Source organism: Saccostrea cucullata, unplaced genomic scaffold (assembly GCF_032062105.1).
Source record: "Saccostrea cucullata isolate Sc308-1 unplaced genomic scaffold, CSIRO_AGI_Scuc_v1 ctg1094, whole genome shotgun sequence".
Classification (NCBI taxonomy): domain Eukaryota; kingdom Metazoa; phylum Mollusca; class Bivalvia; order Ostreida; family Ostreidae; genus Saccostrea; species Saccostrea cuccullata.
Genome location: NW_026934225.1, coordinates 72,064 through 89,658, shown reverse-complemented (window position 1 = coordinate 89,658; position 17,595 = coordinate 72,064). Strand labels below are relative to the sequence as shown.

Below are 17,595 nucleotides of genomic sequence, written 5' to 3'. Positions count from 1 at the left end.
ATCAAGAAATAGAAAAGTTACGGCAATATCCATTATTTTGGTCATTTCACGTGTTGCACGTGCACGGTCTTGCAAGCACGTGCGCGCAAAATGACCTTGATTCCGCAAATCTACATAACATGTCTACTGACCCTAAAAAGGTTTTACCTACATCGGACGAACAGTTTACAAGATCACTCCCGGACAAAAAAGTACCCAGGAAGAAGAAGAAGAAGAAAAATAATAATAATAAGAAACAGAGTAAAAACAATATGTTCCCAAACTTCGTTTGGGGAACATAATAAAGAACAAAACCACACATAACCTCTAACCTCAATCACACAAACACATATAACTCTATACACTGTCACTTGCTCTATGATATATGAAGTCTTTGATTGAAATACTACAAAAATATCTCTGTGTTATATATGGTTCTTCCACTGTTTATCAAGATGATGATGATGGAGTGATGTAATGTAATGGCTTGTTCATGAGACAATGAGATTCAAGTCTCAACTGCCAGTTTTCCCAGTATTGGTGCTCCGGAATGCAATCTTCAGCAAGTTTTCGCATGTTTCCCAAATAATTTTTCTAAACATTTTGCAGTAAAATCCATCATGCTAAAGATACATTTTTTTGTCCAGAATGTTTTCTTCCCTCAGTGATTTCTCCAACCCAGACATTTCCTCTAGCTGTCACTTTGTCATGCTTACTGATCCAGTGTTGGAGAAAATATAACATTTTTGTTTACTAGATCAATAAATTTTCATGTATTTTACCAATCTATACAGACATCTGACAACCTTTATGATAATGGGAATAACACATTAAGGTAGATCTTCATACAGGTAACTTCTGATTTTACTTCAACTTTTTGACCGTGTTAGTGAACCTCTGATGATTCTGCTTTTCCCATGTGAATGGCGGTTTCTGACAAAGTACTGTGGGGGGTTGAGTGAGGAGTACTGTGGGACACAGTTGGATGTTCTATGGTGGTAGAATGGACACCAGCAAGACTTGCAGCAGCTGCAGCTGCTGCTGCTGCAGGGTTAGGGAAAGGATACCCTGCTCCATTCATTCCCTCAGGGTATCCTGGAAATCCAAAAGGTGGACGCACAGTGCCTGATAAAAAAAATATTTTTTTTCATTTTACTAAGTGGAAGAGATGTTTTTATCAAATTAATCTGAATATATTCAACTTTTTTTTTAATATGTGTTTTGTTTATACATGTTAAAATTTTAGGATGAAATGAGAGAAAAATTTAATTAATCACTAAAAGGACAAGAGGTCGACGGGCCACATTGTTCACCAGAGCACTGTGGCTAGGAAAAAAGCAAAAAAAAAAAAACAACAACAAAAGTAAAAATAACTGTATTCAATAAATAAATCTATATCTCCAGTAAAAATTCGTCAATGGTCATAAAACGAACATATTGAAATCCAACACAATCAATTTCTTTAACAAATGATCAAGATAATTTAAAATAAATCCAGTTATATTGGGGTTGTTTAAGAACAAATCCTCAGCGTTGATACATTCCGCCACTTTTGTAACTGCGGTAAACAAGGGACACAACCTGCATTTTTTTCATGAGCTTTTGTACTTTCAATCAATGAAATCAGGGTTTATAAAGTGTTTATGTGTGTAAATCAGATATAACAAAATACCAACAACAAATTAATTTGTACGAGGATTTAATAACCTTTTAATAGGATATTAAAATTCCCGATATTCAAAAATGACTTTTGTTGCGATCGATCAGCACCGACACGCAAAATTACTGATCGTGGCATTTGCCACGATAAGCATGACAAGGGTTAAAACTCCTGTCCAAGAGGCCTAAAATTCATAATTTTGCTTGTTTCAAGAATTTTTCACTCATACTGAGATACCCTTTGCTGGTGAAGGGATGTATATTTCACTTGGCACTCAGAACCATTGAGAAGTGAAGGATCTTTTTGAGTCTCAATTTCTGCTTAATACGCGGAGAGAAAATTACGCAGATTTCTTAGACTGTCACTATATTCCTTACATTTATATCTAATACGCTTGGACAAATTTCCGCGGAAAATTTGTGACCATGTACATAGCATAAATTAATACCATGTGGAAAAAAAGTACTTCTACAGTATATTAATAAAGAACATCTATTATCTGATTACAAAAACATGTTTTAACAATATGGTTTTTATCATTTTATAATACCACAGCTTTTGGCAACCCGACATCATCAATTATGTGCTTTAAATCTTTCTCATTTTTAGCGATTAAGAAGCATGAAACAAAGACGGATCATAACAAAATTAACTGCTTAATTCCAAACAAATGTATTTCCAATTTTCGTATTTTCATACTAGCAAAACGCGAGACGTATTTTAAACTAAAAATCCGTACAAAATACGGCGTAAGAGTAAAAAGGTCTGGAGTCTACAGCAAACGCTCTAGCCACTGTGTCCCATGAGCGACACATGAAAAAGTAATCTTTGCTCTCATCATAACTACATGTATGCACTTAATTTTCCATCTGCAAAATATCTAGTAGCAGAGAAAATTTTCAAAGAAATCATACATTGTATTTTCAAAGAAATTGTACATTTCATTGTTACAAACATACCAGCAGAAAAATACTCCTTATTGACACAATTGCGTAGACTGTCAGGAATTCTCCCAACAATTGCTCTTCGGATCTCCCCAGCTGCCATTTCACGAAGTTCTGTCACACTCTGCTCACTGTAGAATGATGAATGAGGGGTGCAGATCAAATTTGGACAGTCCTTTAATGGACCTGACAAAAAAATTTTTTAAAACATAAGACAAATTGGTATAAAATCACTCAAATAAAGTGCCCCGCCACTAAGGCTGGCTTAATTCAGGATTCGATCGATTCAGTGTGGTCTTGGTTCAGAATGATTTGGTTCATTTCATTATACCCTTTTCACTTGAAAAGTGGGAGGGTTTATAGTGAACTTGATGTCCATCTCTCTGTATGTCCATCTCTTATGCTTTTGGGTACCCATCTCTTTTTTGCAACACCTCTTATACCACTGATTGAAATTTAAAGAAACTTTCACAGAATCTTTGTTACATAGTGCCATTGTAACAGATGGACAGACATACAGACGGATGGACATCCTATCACTTTCCCATTATAATAATATGGGAGGTCAGGGGTATCATTTAGCGAGCTCAGTACTCAACAGTACCTCTAGTTTAAACTAGAACTGTCCAAATGGAATAAAATACCCCCCCCCTCCCCCCGATGGGTTTTTCAGAAGTGCTTAATCATGAATATTTTATGGATCTAAGAGAAGAGAGAAATGCTAAAGCATTTTTAGTGCAAATGTAATTGCTCATTATATTTTTTATAAATGAAATGAAGGCGCAGCCTAATAAAAACTAGAACTGTCCAAACAGGACAAAATATCAAAATACTCCCCGCTGGGTTTTTCAGAGGTAAGTTTTTCCATAATAAAGATATGCATCAAACATGAATCATACAATTTTTCTTCCAGTGACCTTGAACTTGCAAAGATGACCTTGGGTCAAGGTCATGACACACCACTAGGTCATCGGCAATCTTGGTGTGAAATGAGAACCTACCAAGTTTATCCATAAGAAAGATATGGACTGGACATGAATTATGAAAGTTTTCTTCCAGTGACCTTGAACTTCCCCAAATGACCTTGGGTCAAAGACATGACACACCCTTAGGTCATGGGCAATCTTGGTGTGAAATGAGAACCTACCAAGTTTATCCATAAGAAAGATATGGACCGGACACGAATTATGAAAGTTTTCTTCCAGTGACCTTGGACTTCCCCAAATGACCTTAGGTTAAGGTCAAGACACACCCTTGGGTTATGGGCAATCTTTGTGTGAAATGAGAACCTACCAAGTTTATCCATAAGAAAGATATGGACCGGACACAAATTATGAAAGTTTTCTTCCAGTGACCTTGAACTTCCCCAAATGACCTTAGGTCAAGGTCATGACACACCCTTGGGTCATGGGCAATCTTTGTGTGAAATGAGAACCTACCAAGTTTATCCATAAGAAAGATATGGACCGGACACAAATTATGAAAGTTTTCTTTAAGTGACCTTGAACTTCCCCAAATGACCTTGGGTCAAGGTCATGACACACTCTTGGGTCATAGGCAATCTTTGTGTGGAGTAGTAGATTCTAATGTTCCTCCGTAAGAAAGATATGGACCGGACATGTTTGCACAGACAGACGGACAGCTTGACGCATTACTATCGCATAAGCTCTTCTGGTCTCTGACCAGTGGAGCTAAAAAATGTACTTTGCCCATATTGCTTTAATATTGATCAGTAGATTTCAGTATTGGTTGTTGACGAGGAAAGGGGGTATGGGGCGTGTACAGAATGATCGGAATCAAGAAGAAAAGATTACATCAGTGTAAGTTATTACTAATCAAAGTAGAATACTTGTTTTCCGCAAAATAATTTAATATTCAGATGTACGTCAGTGCCTACTTATTTTTGTCTTAGTGTAGAAAGGTCAATATTTATGATAAAAAAGTATGAAAATTAAACAAAACCTCATATTTCTCGTTTATTTTATCACAAAGGTATACTTTTTTCGTTACTACAAAAATAAAAAGATAATTCATTTCTTCAAAACTTATGAATTACAACATTTTCACACAAAGACTTTTTAAGATACTGCCTATCATGCATGACGCAAAATACGACAAAAAATGGGGGTAATACTTACATTGTCCCCCATTATAATTTTTCATGCAAAATGAATTGCAATGAATTTGCCTTCATTTTGAAGATAAGTCAAATATTTTTCTTTTTTAGCACATTTTTCTGTAGAAAAATAATGTTTGTAAATAATCTATTTTTAGCATCTCACACTGTTTTTGCAGGTGCTCCTGTATAAAATTTAGCATATAAAGGTATTACTTTTTTGCCTTAAAATTTTAAGCAAGTGGCCAGGAAAGAAATGTCAAAGTTTTGAAAATTTCACACCAAGACTTTTTGGACATAGGTCCTCCCTTAAATCAAAATGCACTTGTCAAATCGGACAAGTGTCCAGCAATATTCACTTGTCCGTAATTTTTTTCACTGGTACTGGACAAGCGTTAATGTTGAGCCCTGATTAATGTTTCAAATAGGAGTGGAGAGAGTTATTGCAGCTTACTAGTGGAGAAACTAAATGGTTCATTTTCATGGACATCTAATGCTGCTGCTCGAATTCGGCCATCTTTTAATGCTGCTGCTAGGGCATGTTCATCCACCAGGCCTCCCCTTGCAGTGTTTATCAAAAATGCACCTGGAAAATACATGCAGGAAAGAGAACTTACAAAATGAATGAAGTATACAACAAGAGGCCCATAGGCCACAATGCCCTTCTTCAAAAGAGGTAGATTTTCTCTTATAAAATTTACCATACCAAATTTGAACTTGATTGAGCAACCGTAAAAAAAGTTATTAGAAAAAAAACAGAAAATTTGTGGATGGAAGAATGACAGACGGACAGACTTTTAAACAAAATTGATGAAAAGCAGGCACGTAGCATCGTTTTTGAAAGAAGGGGGGGGGGGGGCAGCCAGAGAATTTTTTTTCATATACCTGTAAAAATTGACAAGCAAATAAAAAAAAAAAAAAAAAAGAAAAAAGAAAAAAAAAAAAAAGAAGAAATTGCTCAAACTCGAAAATCCTATTTTGTGGGGGGTGGGGTGGAGGGGGGACTTTCATCAATGCCAACGTTCTTCCACTACCAATTGTTTTGCAAACAATACTAGCCCCCATGTTGCTACATGCCTGCAAAGCATCAAATTGGTCACAAAAATTAGCTTTTTCTTTAAAAAAAAAAGTACAAAAACGAAAACACAAGATTTCCAAAGTATAAAAATTATGATATTTTGAAACAAAGATAACCACCATTTTCGCTAGCTAAGGGCTTGAAAAGATGGATAAACCGAAATGGCACGTAAACCAATTATTTATGTAAATTACTTAATCCAAACCAAACCAGCAGTCTCTGTCGAGACTGAAGCTCTACTGGTTTGTACTTATAAAAAAGAAAGAGAAAAGTAGCAGTTGGGATATAAAACTTTACAAAAGCAATAAATAGAATAATGACAAAAACCGATATACAGAATTATGTATATTAATGTAGTCTACTTGTGTGCCAAGTTATATTGAAATCAGACCAAAACTGTAGGAGGAGTAGCATTTTAAATGTATTTCAAAGAAATTTCTTTTTTTTTTAAGTAACAACAGCAACACCGTTCATTGAAACAAAAATCTATATACAGAATTATGTATCTTAGTGTAGTCTACTTGTGTGCCAATGTTATATTGAAATCAGACCAAAACTGTAGGAGGAGTAGCATTTTGAATGTTTTTCACAGAAATTTATATTTTTAGTAACAACGGCAACACCGTCCTTTGAAATCAAAAACCAATATACAGAAATATGTATCTTAGTGTAGTCTACTTGTGTGCCAAGTTATAATAAAATCAGACCAAAACTGTAGGAGGAGTAGCATTTTGAAAGTATTTTTTTTTAAAAATTCTATTTTTAGTAACAATGGCAACACCGTTCATCGAAATCAAAAACCACTGCACAGAATTATGTATCTTTGTGTAGTCTACTTGTGTGCCAAGTTATATTGAAATCAGATTTAAACTGTAGGAGGAGTAGCATTTTGAATGATTTTCACAAAAAATTCTATTTTTAGTAACAACGGCAACACCGTTCATCGAAATCAAAAACAGATAAATAGAATTATGTATCTTAGTGTAGTCTACTTGTGTGCCAAGTTATATTGAAATCTGACCAAAACTGTAGGAGGAGTAGCATTTTGAATGATTTTCACAAAAAATTCTATTAACAACGGCAACACCATTCATGGAAATCAAAAACCGATAAATAGAATTATGTATCTTAGTGTAGTCTACTTGTGTGCCAAGTTATATTGAAATCTGACCAAAACTGTAGGAGGAGTAGCATTTTGAATGATTTTCACAAAAAATTCTATTAACAACGGCAACACCATTCATGGAAATCAAAAACCGATAAACAGAATTATGTATCTTAGTGTAGTCTACTTGTATGCCAAGTCATATTGAAATCAGACCAAAACTGTAGGAGGAGTAGCATTTTGAATGATTTTCACAAAAATGTCTATTTGTAGTAACAACCGCAACACCGTTTATCGAAATCAAAAACCTATATATACAGAATTATGTATCTTAGTGTAGTCAACTTGTGTGTGAAGTTATATTGAAATCAGACCAAAACTGTAGGAGATGTAGCATTTTGAAAGTATTTTACAAAAAATTCTATTTTAAGTAACCAAGGCAACACCATTCATCGAAAATTTAAACAAGAGGCCCAGGGGCCACATAACTCACCTGAGAAAATCGGCTAGGAAAAAGCACAAATCAGATAGAACTGAAAAGTTTACTAAGGGGGGGGGGGGGGGCTTGAATTTTTATACTACTTTAGAATGCCTTCATATTACTACAGCATATGACTTTGCTGTTCTTGATAAAAAGATTTTTATGCGCCCGGATCGATAGATTTGAGGCGTATATTGTTTTTGTCCTGTCTGTCTGTCTGTTTGTTTGTTTGTCTCCAAAACTTTAACCTTCGCCATAACTTTTGAACCATGAAAGGTAGAAACTTCATATTTGGTATGCATACTTCACTAATGGGTTGCTTTCAATTGACACCAATACTAATGACTTTGTGACCTTGAATGTGACCTATATGCTAAAAATAGCTTTTCTGTCTGCAAACTTTAACCTTCACCATAACTTTTGAACCAAGAAAGATAGAGACTTCATATTTAGTATGCATACTACACTAATAAAGTTCTTTCGAATGACATCAAGGTAAATGACCTGGTGACCTTGACTGTGACCTATATGCTAAAAATAGCTTTTTCGTAACTTTCACCATAACTTTTGAACCATAAAAGATAGAGACTTCATATAAGGTGTGCATACTCAACTAATCAAGTTCTTTCCAATGACATCAAGGTCAATGACCTGGTGACCTTGACTGTGACCAATGCTAGTATGCTAAAAATAGCTTTTAAGATTTTTGTTGCCGCCGGGCGCATTGTGTTTCACAAACACATCTTGTTTAAAAACATTTTCTTCCTATATATAACTTCATAATAATTTGAGTTTGATTCTCCATTGTTTCTCTCCCTACCCCATAGGACCATGATTGAAAAAATTTAAATCTTCAATACATAAGAATGCTTACATGTCAATATGATGAAACATAACTTTTCTGTTCTTGGGATTTTCCCCTTTATTTTTCTATGTAAAACTTTGATCCACCAATGTGGCCCCATCCTACCCCTGGGAGTTATGATTTGAACAAATTTAATTCTACACTACAGGAAGATACTTCCATATAAATACTGGTATCACTAATCATGGCTTTGCTATTTTTGAGAAGAATTTTCGGTCACCTGAGTGACTCAGGTGACCTACTGCTATCTGTTTTTCGTCCGTCACTGTGCGTTGTCCGCCGTCCATTGTGTGTTAACATTTGAACATTTTCAGCTTCTTCTCTGACAACACTGAACCAATTTCAACCAAATTTTATATACAGCATCTATGGGTGAAGGGAAAAAAATCGTGAATTTTATGGTCCCCGCCCCCCTGTGGCCTGAGGGGTGGTGCAAAAACCACTAAAATTCATGAAATCTTTAAAAATCTTCTTCATTACTCCTGGACATTAAGCAGGCAAACTGTTGATGTGAATGTAATGAGCATTGGGTCCTCTACCAAAATTGTGAAATTCATGACCCCAGGGTCAGGGGTTCTAGTGCTAGGGTGGGGCTCTATTGATTATATAGCGAAAATGCATTAAATCTTTGAAAATCTGCTGCTCTGTTCCTGGGTATTAAATAAACTAACTAAGTACATAGTTATGCTGAGCAAGAATGCCTCTTACAAAATTGTGAATTTTATGGCCCAAGGGTCAGGGGTTCTGGTATTAGGGTGGGGCTCTATTGATTATATAGTGAAAATGCATTATTTCTTTCAAAATTGTCTTCTCTGCTCCTGGGTAGTAAATAAACTGACTTAGTATATAGTTATAATGTAGCAATAACAGGCAATTTTTAAAATAATTTTGAAACCACACTTATTTTACATCAAAAGAAAATGCATTATTTCTTTCAAAATTGTCTTCTCTGCTCCTGGGTAGTAAATAAACTGACTTAGTATATAGTTATAATGCCTCATTCAAATTTATGAATTTCATGACCCTTGTTTCAGAGGTTTTACTATTTTGTGTAAGGGGGGGGGGCTCTTTTGATTATATATTGAAAATACATTAATTTTTTGAAAATTGTTTTCTTTACTCCTGGGTATTATGCTAATTATCCACGTTTATATATTTATGAAGTAAGGTGCATCTAGCAAAATGGTTAATTTCCTGCCCACTGGGGGGGGGGGGGTTACATGGTCTGAAAATAAATTAATGCTTTGAAATCTGCTCTTTGGTATTAATCAGCCATTTATGATGAAATAAAATTTATAATAAAATTTCCAAAATTGAAATATGTGGCCTCAGGGTCAGTGGTTCCTTAACAGGGTGCATAACTGGTTATAAAGTGGAAGTGCATTTTCTCTTTGTTATTCTGATCTACCTCTGGGTATTAAGTAAATAGAGTAAGCATGCTTAGTTTATAATTATGATAAGCAATGGTGACTCTTTCCAAATTTTCAGAATTTCATGGCCTCTGGTTTAAAACACCAACCAATTCAATTGATGCAAAGTTGTTACATTATACTCAGGTGACCTATAAGGGCCTCTTATTTTTAATATATTTTAATGTAAAACTTAGATCCCCCATTGTGGCCCCACCCTATCCCTGGGGGTTATGATTTAAACAAACTAGAATCTACACTACATGAGGATGATTCCATATAAATATCACTAATCATGGCTTTGAAGTACTTGAGAAGACAATTCTAAAAAATTTCCCTATCTAGTCCTATGTAAAACTTTGATCAACCATTGTGGGCCCACCCTACCCCCGGGGGTCATGATTTGAACAAACTTGAATCTACACTACCTGAGGATGCTTCCACATGAGTGTCATCTTTCCTGGCCCAGTGGTTCTTGAGAAGAAGATTTTTAAAGATTTTTCCTATACACTGTATATATTCCTATGTAAAACTTGGATTGACCATTGTGGCCCCACTCTACCCCCGGGGGTCATGATTTGAATAAACTTGAATCTACACTTCATGAGGATGCTTCCATATGAGTTTCATCTTTCCTGGCCAAGTGGTCCTTGAGAAGATTTTTAAAGATTTTTCCTATACATTCCTATGTAAAACTTTGATCGGCCATTGTGGCCCACCCTTGCCCCGGGGGTCATGATTTGAACAAATTTAAATCTACACTACTTGGGGATGATTCCACATGAGTGTCACCTTTCCTGGCTCAGTGGTTCTTGAGAAGAAGATGATTTTAAAGAATTTTCCTATATATGTCTATGTAAAACATTAGTCAGCCATTGTAGCCCCGCCCTACCCCCAGGGGTCATGATTTGAACAAACTTGAATCTACACTACCTGAGGATGTTTCCAAATAGATATGTTCAATTATGGTTTTGTTATTCTTGAGAAGAAGATTTTTAAAGAATTTTCCTATATATTTCTATGTAAAACTTTGATCAGCCATTGTGGCCCTGCCCTACCCCTGGGGGTCATGATTTGAACAAACTTGAATCTACACTACCTGAGGATGCATCCATATAAATATGATCAATTATGGCTTTGTTATTCTTGACAAGAAGATTTTTAAAGAATTTTCCTATATATGTCTATGTAAAACATTAGTCAGCCATTGTAGCCCCGCCCTACCCCCGGGGGTCATGATTTGTACAAACTAGAATCTACACTACCTGAGGATGCTTCCATATAAATATGATCAATTATGGCTTTGGCATTCTTGAGAAGAAGATTTTTAAAGAATTTTCCTATATATTTTTATGTAAAACTTTAGTCGGCCATTGTGGCCCCGCCCTACCCCCGGGGTCATGATTTGAACAAACTTGAATCTACACTACCTGAGGATGCTTCCATATAAATATAATCAATTATGGCTTTGTTATTCTTGAGAAGAAGATTTTTTAAAGAATTTTCCTTTATATTTCTATGTAAAACTTTGGTCGGCAATTGTGGCCCTGCCTTACCCCCGGGGGTCATGATTTGAACAAACTTGAATCTACACTACCTGAGGATGTTTTCCCTTAAGTTTCATCTTTCCTGGCACAGTGGTTCTTGAGAAGAAAATTTTTAAAACATACCATCAAATTTTCATTAAATTCCCAATTATCTCCCCTTGAATAAGGGCGTGGCCCTTCATTTGAACAAACTTGAATCCCCTTTACCTAAGGATGCTTTGTGGCAAGTTTGGTTGAAATTGGCCCAGCGGTTTTTGAGAAGAAGTCGAAAATGTGAAAAGTTTACAGACAGACAGACGGACGCCGGACAAAATGTGACCAGAAAAGCTCACTTGAGTCTTCAGCTCAGGTGAGCTAAAAAATCAAAAATTAATTATTCTTTAGACTATAAAATTCTAAGCGAGACATGGCTGCAACTTGTTGCAAATATATAAAATTTGAAATGTACACATTTTTAATTAATTTTAATTATATTATACAATACTAATTCAGTCTTAATTATACACTAAAACATCAATTTGTTTTAATTACATTACACCAATTGAAAGATCTTTATCTGAACTACAGTCATCAAGAACTCTTAATTAACACAACCAACTATAAGGCCATTTCTTTTTGCCCAACTCCCAAGAGATAAATTAAGATAATACTGCATGATCATATCTAGAGATGCTCTTTTCCAGTTAACTCCCAACAATGAACTCATTAATTTCTCTCTAATTTGACATGCACATTTCTGCTATCAAAAATTCTCCTTGACCAGTGCTTGATAATTATGCCCATGGGACAAACTGAATTCCTCTCAAATCATTAACATTTGTTACAGAATTTGCTGTAAAGTATATGATGAAAAAATAAGTTTTTACTTAATTTAACATTTTTTAATAAGGATACAACTATATTTTTACATTTTTCAGGATTATGAAATTTAAAATTTTAAAGACTTAGTTTTTTTAAAACATCAATTGAATTAAAGGTCACAGTGACCTTGAAATAGGTCGTGACACACCGTCTACCCAAGAGCATAAATTGTCCAAGTTTGATGATTGTAAGTCTAATAGTTTTCTAGTAATGAGCCAAACAAAATCACAAAATAAAAAAGAAGAAACGCCTGTAAAATGCAGAAAAATCAACCAATCATGATGAAAATCCCAGGTGCACACCTTCATATGGTGAATAATAAGTGTATAAATTTTCAGACAAATCCATCCAACAGTTTCTGAGAAACGGTCCAGACAAAATCTTGTCTACAGACAGACGGACATGGTGATTCCAATATACCCCCCTAAACTTCATTTGCGGGGGTATAATTAATCAATAGTTTCTCAGGCACCGCCGCATCAGTTCAAAAACGGCCGCATTTATCAATTTTATTGACATATTGAAAAGGGAAGTAACTCTATTTTCCATTTTTCCAAGTTGAAAAAGAAAATCGAGTTATTCCCCTTTTCATAAATGCTAAGAAAGACATTTGTATTAGAAAAACAATATATTTCTTCTAAATCTAAAGTATTTTATCAGTTAACTTTTAAATAAATGTTTGGAATAACATTATTTAATGTTGAATACATATAACTAATTTCAGAGAACAAAACTTAAGAATTAGTAGATATGATCAGTTTACTGCACAAATGACTTACAAAAAAAGGTGTAAAACCTGCTTCAAAAAAAAAAAAAAAAAAAAAAGCCTGCCTCCCGCATTGAATTTTGATTTTTTTGGCCTGGGAAACTATTAATTAATTTTTTTTGGCCTAACCACGTCAACACTGTTCATCAAAATCTGATGCACTAAATTGTATCTTAGTGTACAGTAAAAATTCTATGTAGATGTATTTCAATTTACCTGTAGCTGTCTTACCTGGCCGCATTTGTTTGATGGTATAGTCATTAATGAGGTGATGATTATGTTCATTCAGGTTACAGTGTAGACTTACACAGTCACTTTGAAACAAAAGATCTTGTAAAGTATATACTCTAGTAATGCCTGAAATTAAAAAAAACAGATCAAGATTAATCATTAACTTAGTGCCCATTTGATTTTAAGTCCTCCAGTAAATACTAGTGCTGGGGATTGAGACTGAAAAATTGTATTGTGATATATTTAAATACTCCATTCAGTATTTTAATATATCACAATATAAAATTCCTAATAATTTTCACTTTTCCCCCATGTTAAATGAAAATATAAATGCCAAAAATATGTATTCTCGAGTTGATATTGACATTGCCTGTGTCGAGGAAGAATGGCTGGCTGAGTTTGTTTTGACACAAGAACTTTTAAGATCATGTTGCATGATCAGATACAGCTTTAACTCTAGGTGGTTTTGTGTAATTGCTGTTGTCTTTCATTTCTGATCACATTTTGTGTCATCTGCCCCCATATTTTACTTAAGCAAGAGCACCGCTAAGCGGAGTGGAACATCACTGGTAATGGCAATATCTCATGAGATATAAATTCTCAAGAGGAGTGTTGAAGATTGATTGTACTATGTATGTTGTTTAATGTCCCTCTTGAGAATTTTTCACTCATATGGAGACACCACCACTTGCCACTTGCTGGTGGGGAGCTGCAAATTTTGTCCTATACTTGCCACTTTTGGCCATTGAGCAGTGAGGGATATTTTTTTGTGCCAGCTCCCAGCTTCTGCGACATGGGCCCTCGGTTTACACATTTAATCCAAGGGACCAGTCTCCACATCCCACAGTGGGATTCAAACAGGCAACGTGAAGATCAACTCTACTATAAAATAAGATGAAAATAACATGTATTGCAGCACTTTTCTCCTGGAATAACCTTTCTGCATGAACTTCTCAATTATGTTTTTGACATCTGACCCCCAATCTCTTTTCCTTTCAGACCCATCTTTTTTTATTAGTCTTGCTAATGGTAAGATTCCCTATTTCAAGCCTTTCACTTGCTAGCAAAGTGTACTTCAGAAGTGTAGGCATGCTTAGCATCTAACAAAAATTAAAGAGAGAGAGAGAGAGAGAGAGAGAACAATCAAAGGAATTTACGCCTGCTGTTCAATTCAATTTATTTATAATGAATACAAGCAAATTCAAAGAATTGTGGTCCCCCGCTTGCAGTGTCTTTTTAACCTCTGAACGGTAATGGCTAGGGCTTTCATACTTCACATATGTAATCCTTGTGAGAAAACCTTTCATTGCATACCAACAACTTTCACCCTTTGACCTTAACCTTGGAGTTTGACCTACTTTTAAAAAACAAACATTGACCATAACTTTTGAAGGGTTAGGACTAGGACTTTCATACTCCGCATATTTAATCCTTTTGACAAGACCTTTCATTGAATATCAAGAATTTTAACCCTTTGACCTTGACCTTGGAGTTGACCTACTTTTAACAAGAGGCCCATGGGCCTTATAGGTCACCTGAGTATTGTGTAACAACTTTCAAAAATTAAATTTGGTTTGTGTTTTAAACCAGATGCCATGTAATTCACAATTCACAATTTTGAAAGAGGCACCATTGCTTATCATAATTATTAACTTAGCATGCTTACTCTATTTACTTAATACTTAGAGGTAGATCAGAGTAACAAAGAGAAAATGACTTCCACTTTAAAACCAGTTGTGCACCTCACACCAAAGGAACCACTGACCCTGGGGCCACATATTTCAAAATTTTGCAAATTTTATCATAAAATGGTTGATTAATGCCAAAGAGCAGATTTCAAAGCATTAATTTATTTTCAGACTATATAACTCCCCCCCCCCTCCTTGACCCAGGTGGAGAGGGGGGGGGGAGCATAAAAAAAATAACCATTTTGCTAGATGCACCTTTCTTCGTCATAAATAAATATACTTGGATCATTGGCATAAAACCCAGGAGCAAAGGAAAAGATTTTCAAAGAATTAATGTATTTTCACAATATAATCAATAGAGCCATACCCTATCACCAGAACCCCTGACCCTGGGGCCATAAAATTCACAATTTTGGAAGAGGCACTCTTGCTCATCATAACTATGTACTTAGTTTACTTGATACCCAGGAGCAGAGAAGAAGATTTTCAAAGAATAATGATTTTTCACTACATAATCAAAAGAGCTCCGCCCTACCACCAGAACCCCTGACCCTGGGGTCATAAAATTCACAATTTTGGAAGAGACATTCTTGCTCATCATAACTATGTACTTAGTTAGTTTATTTAATACCCAGGAGCAGAGAAGAAGATTTTCAAATAAATAATGCATTTTCATTATATAATCTATATAGCCCCGCCCCAGCACTTGAACCCCTGACCTTTGGGCCATGAATTTCATAATTTTGGTAGAGGACTCAAAGCTCATTACATTCATGCCAACAGTTTGCCTGCTTGATGTCCAGGAGTAAAGAAGAAAATGTTTTAAGATTGCAATAATATTAATGGTTTTGGCCCCACCCCTCAGGCCCCAGGGGGGCGGAGACCATAAAATTCACAATTTATGTTCCCCTTATCCATAGATGCTGTATACCAAATTTGGTTGAAATTGGTTCAGTGGTTTCAGAGAAGAAGCTGAAAATGTTCAAATGTTAACACACGACGGACGAAAACAGATAGCAATAGGTCACCTGACTTACACAGGTGACCTAAAAACTTTAACCTTGTCCATATAACTCTTGAACGGTAAGGGCTAGGGCTTTCATACTTCACATATGTAATATTTGTGACAAGACCTTTCTTAAGAAACCAACAACTCTGACCCATTGACCTAAGAACTTGACCTACATTTCAAAAACTTATCCTTGGCCATAACTTTTGAACAGGTGGTTCTAGGACTTTCATATTTTACAATCGCATTTCTTGTGAGAAGACCCTAAATTGGGTACCAAAATATTTAATTTGCATTTAAGAAAAGTTTAATCTTCGGTATGTTGTCATATCAGGTTATCATTGTTTCACAAACACATCTTGTTCCTTATAACTTTCGATTGAGAAGATGGTGACATCTCTGCCCCCTACATAAAAGATAAACTATGTTAACATGCAAGATAATTATGTCTACATGCAAGATAATTATGTTGACATGCAAGTTACAAATCTTATAATAGAATCTGATTTTAATATGGTTAAATCACTTACGTAAGCCCGTATCTGACATCGTAGATGCAAGATAATTATGTCAACATGCGACTTATTTATGTCAACATGCAAGATAATTATGTAGACATATACTTATTTATGTCAACATACAACTTAGTTATGTCAACATGCAAGTTATATTTTTACATACAAGATATTCAACTTACATATCTTGCATATTAACATAATTATCTTGCATGTTGACATAATAGAGTTGCATGTTGACATAATTATTTTGCATGTCGACATAAATTAGTCGCATGTTGACATAATTATCTTGCATGTTGATATAAATAAGTTGCATGTTGACATAATTATTTTGCATGTCAACATAAATAAGTTGTATGTTGACATAATTATTTTGCATGTCAACATAAGTTGCATGTTGACATAATTATCTTGCATGTTGACATAAATAAGTCACATGTTGACATAATTATCTTGCATCTTACATCTACAATGTCAGATACAGGCATTAGTTAATTTACCCCTATCTAAATTATGTTTTCTTATGATTGGTTACTTGCATGTCAACAAAATTAACTTGCATGTTGATATAAATATGTTGCATGTCTTCATAATTATGTTGCAATGTTAACACAATTTATCTTGCATGTAGGGGGCAGAAATATGCCACCATAGAGAAGAGATAGGGCTTTCATATTTGACATGTGCATTACCTGCGCCAAGATATTTCAAAGCATGCTATGATTTCTGACCCCTTGACCTTCACGATTGACCTTATTTTTTAAAAATTCGGTGACAATTTATAATAGGTAGTTCATAACAAGAGGCCCATGGGCCACATCGCTCACCTGAGCACTAAGGGTAGGAAAAAGTAGAAAATGGCTTTTTATTGTAAAGTTTAAATCCAAAAGTGTCCCATGACCAATCATGGATTTGCTATTTTTAGAAAATGATTTTTAAAGAATTTTCCTATATATATCTTTAAAAACTTTGGTCGGCCATTTTGGCCCCGCCCTACCCCTGGGGGTCATATGGAATTCATCATATATAAATATGATGAATTATGGCTTTGTCATTCTTGAGAAGAAGATTTTTAAAGAATTTTCCTATATATTTCTATGTAAAACTTTGGTCGGCCATTTTGGCCCCGCCCTACCCCTGGGGGTCATGATTTGAACAAACTTGAATCTACACTACCTGAGCATGCTCCCATATAAATATGATGAATTATGGCTTTGTCATTCTTGAGAAGAAGATTTTTAAAGAATTTTCCTATATATTTCTATGTAAAACTTTGGTCGGCCATTTTGGCCCCGCCCTACCCCCGGGGGTCATGATTTGTACAAACCTGAATCTACA

At 35.1% G+C, this 17,595-nt stretch overlaps 1 protein-coding gene across 1 annotated transcript in view; it reads right to left on the bottom strand.

Annotated features, from left to right (window-relative positions):
* Positions 1-257: 257 nt before the first annotated feature.
* Positions 258-17,595, bottom strand: part of LOC134240232 (C-terminal-binding protein-like) — a gene marked incomplete at its 5' end in the record, with an annotated part of 39,981 nt that continues 22,643 nt past the window's right edge. The window contains 4 exons of the mRNA XM_062722326.1: positions 258-1,104; positions 2,599-2,769; positions 5,154-5,285; positions 13,043-13,168. Of these exons, the coding sequence (XP_062578310.1) occupies positions 866-1,104; positions 2,599-2,769; positions 5,154-5,285; positions 13,043-13,168 (668 nt within the window). The remainder of the gene's footprint in view (positions 1,105-2,598; positions 2,770-5,153; positions 5,286-13,042; positions 13,169-17,595) is intronic.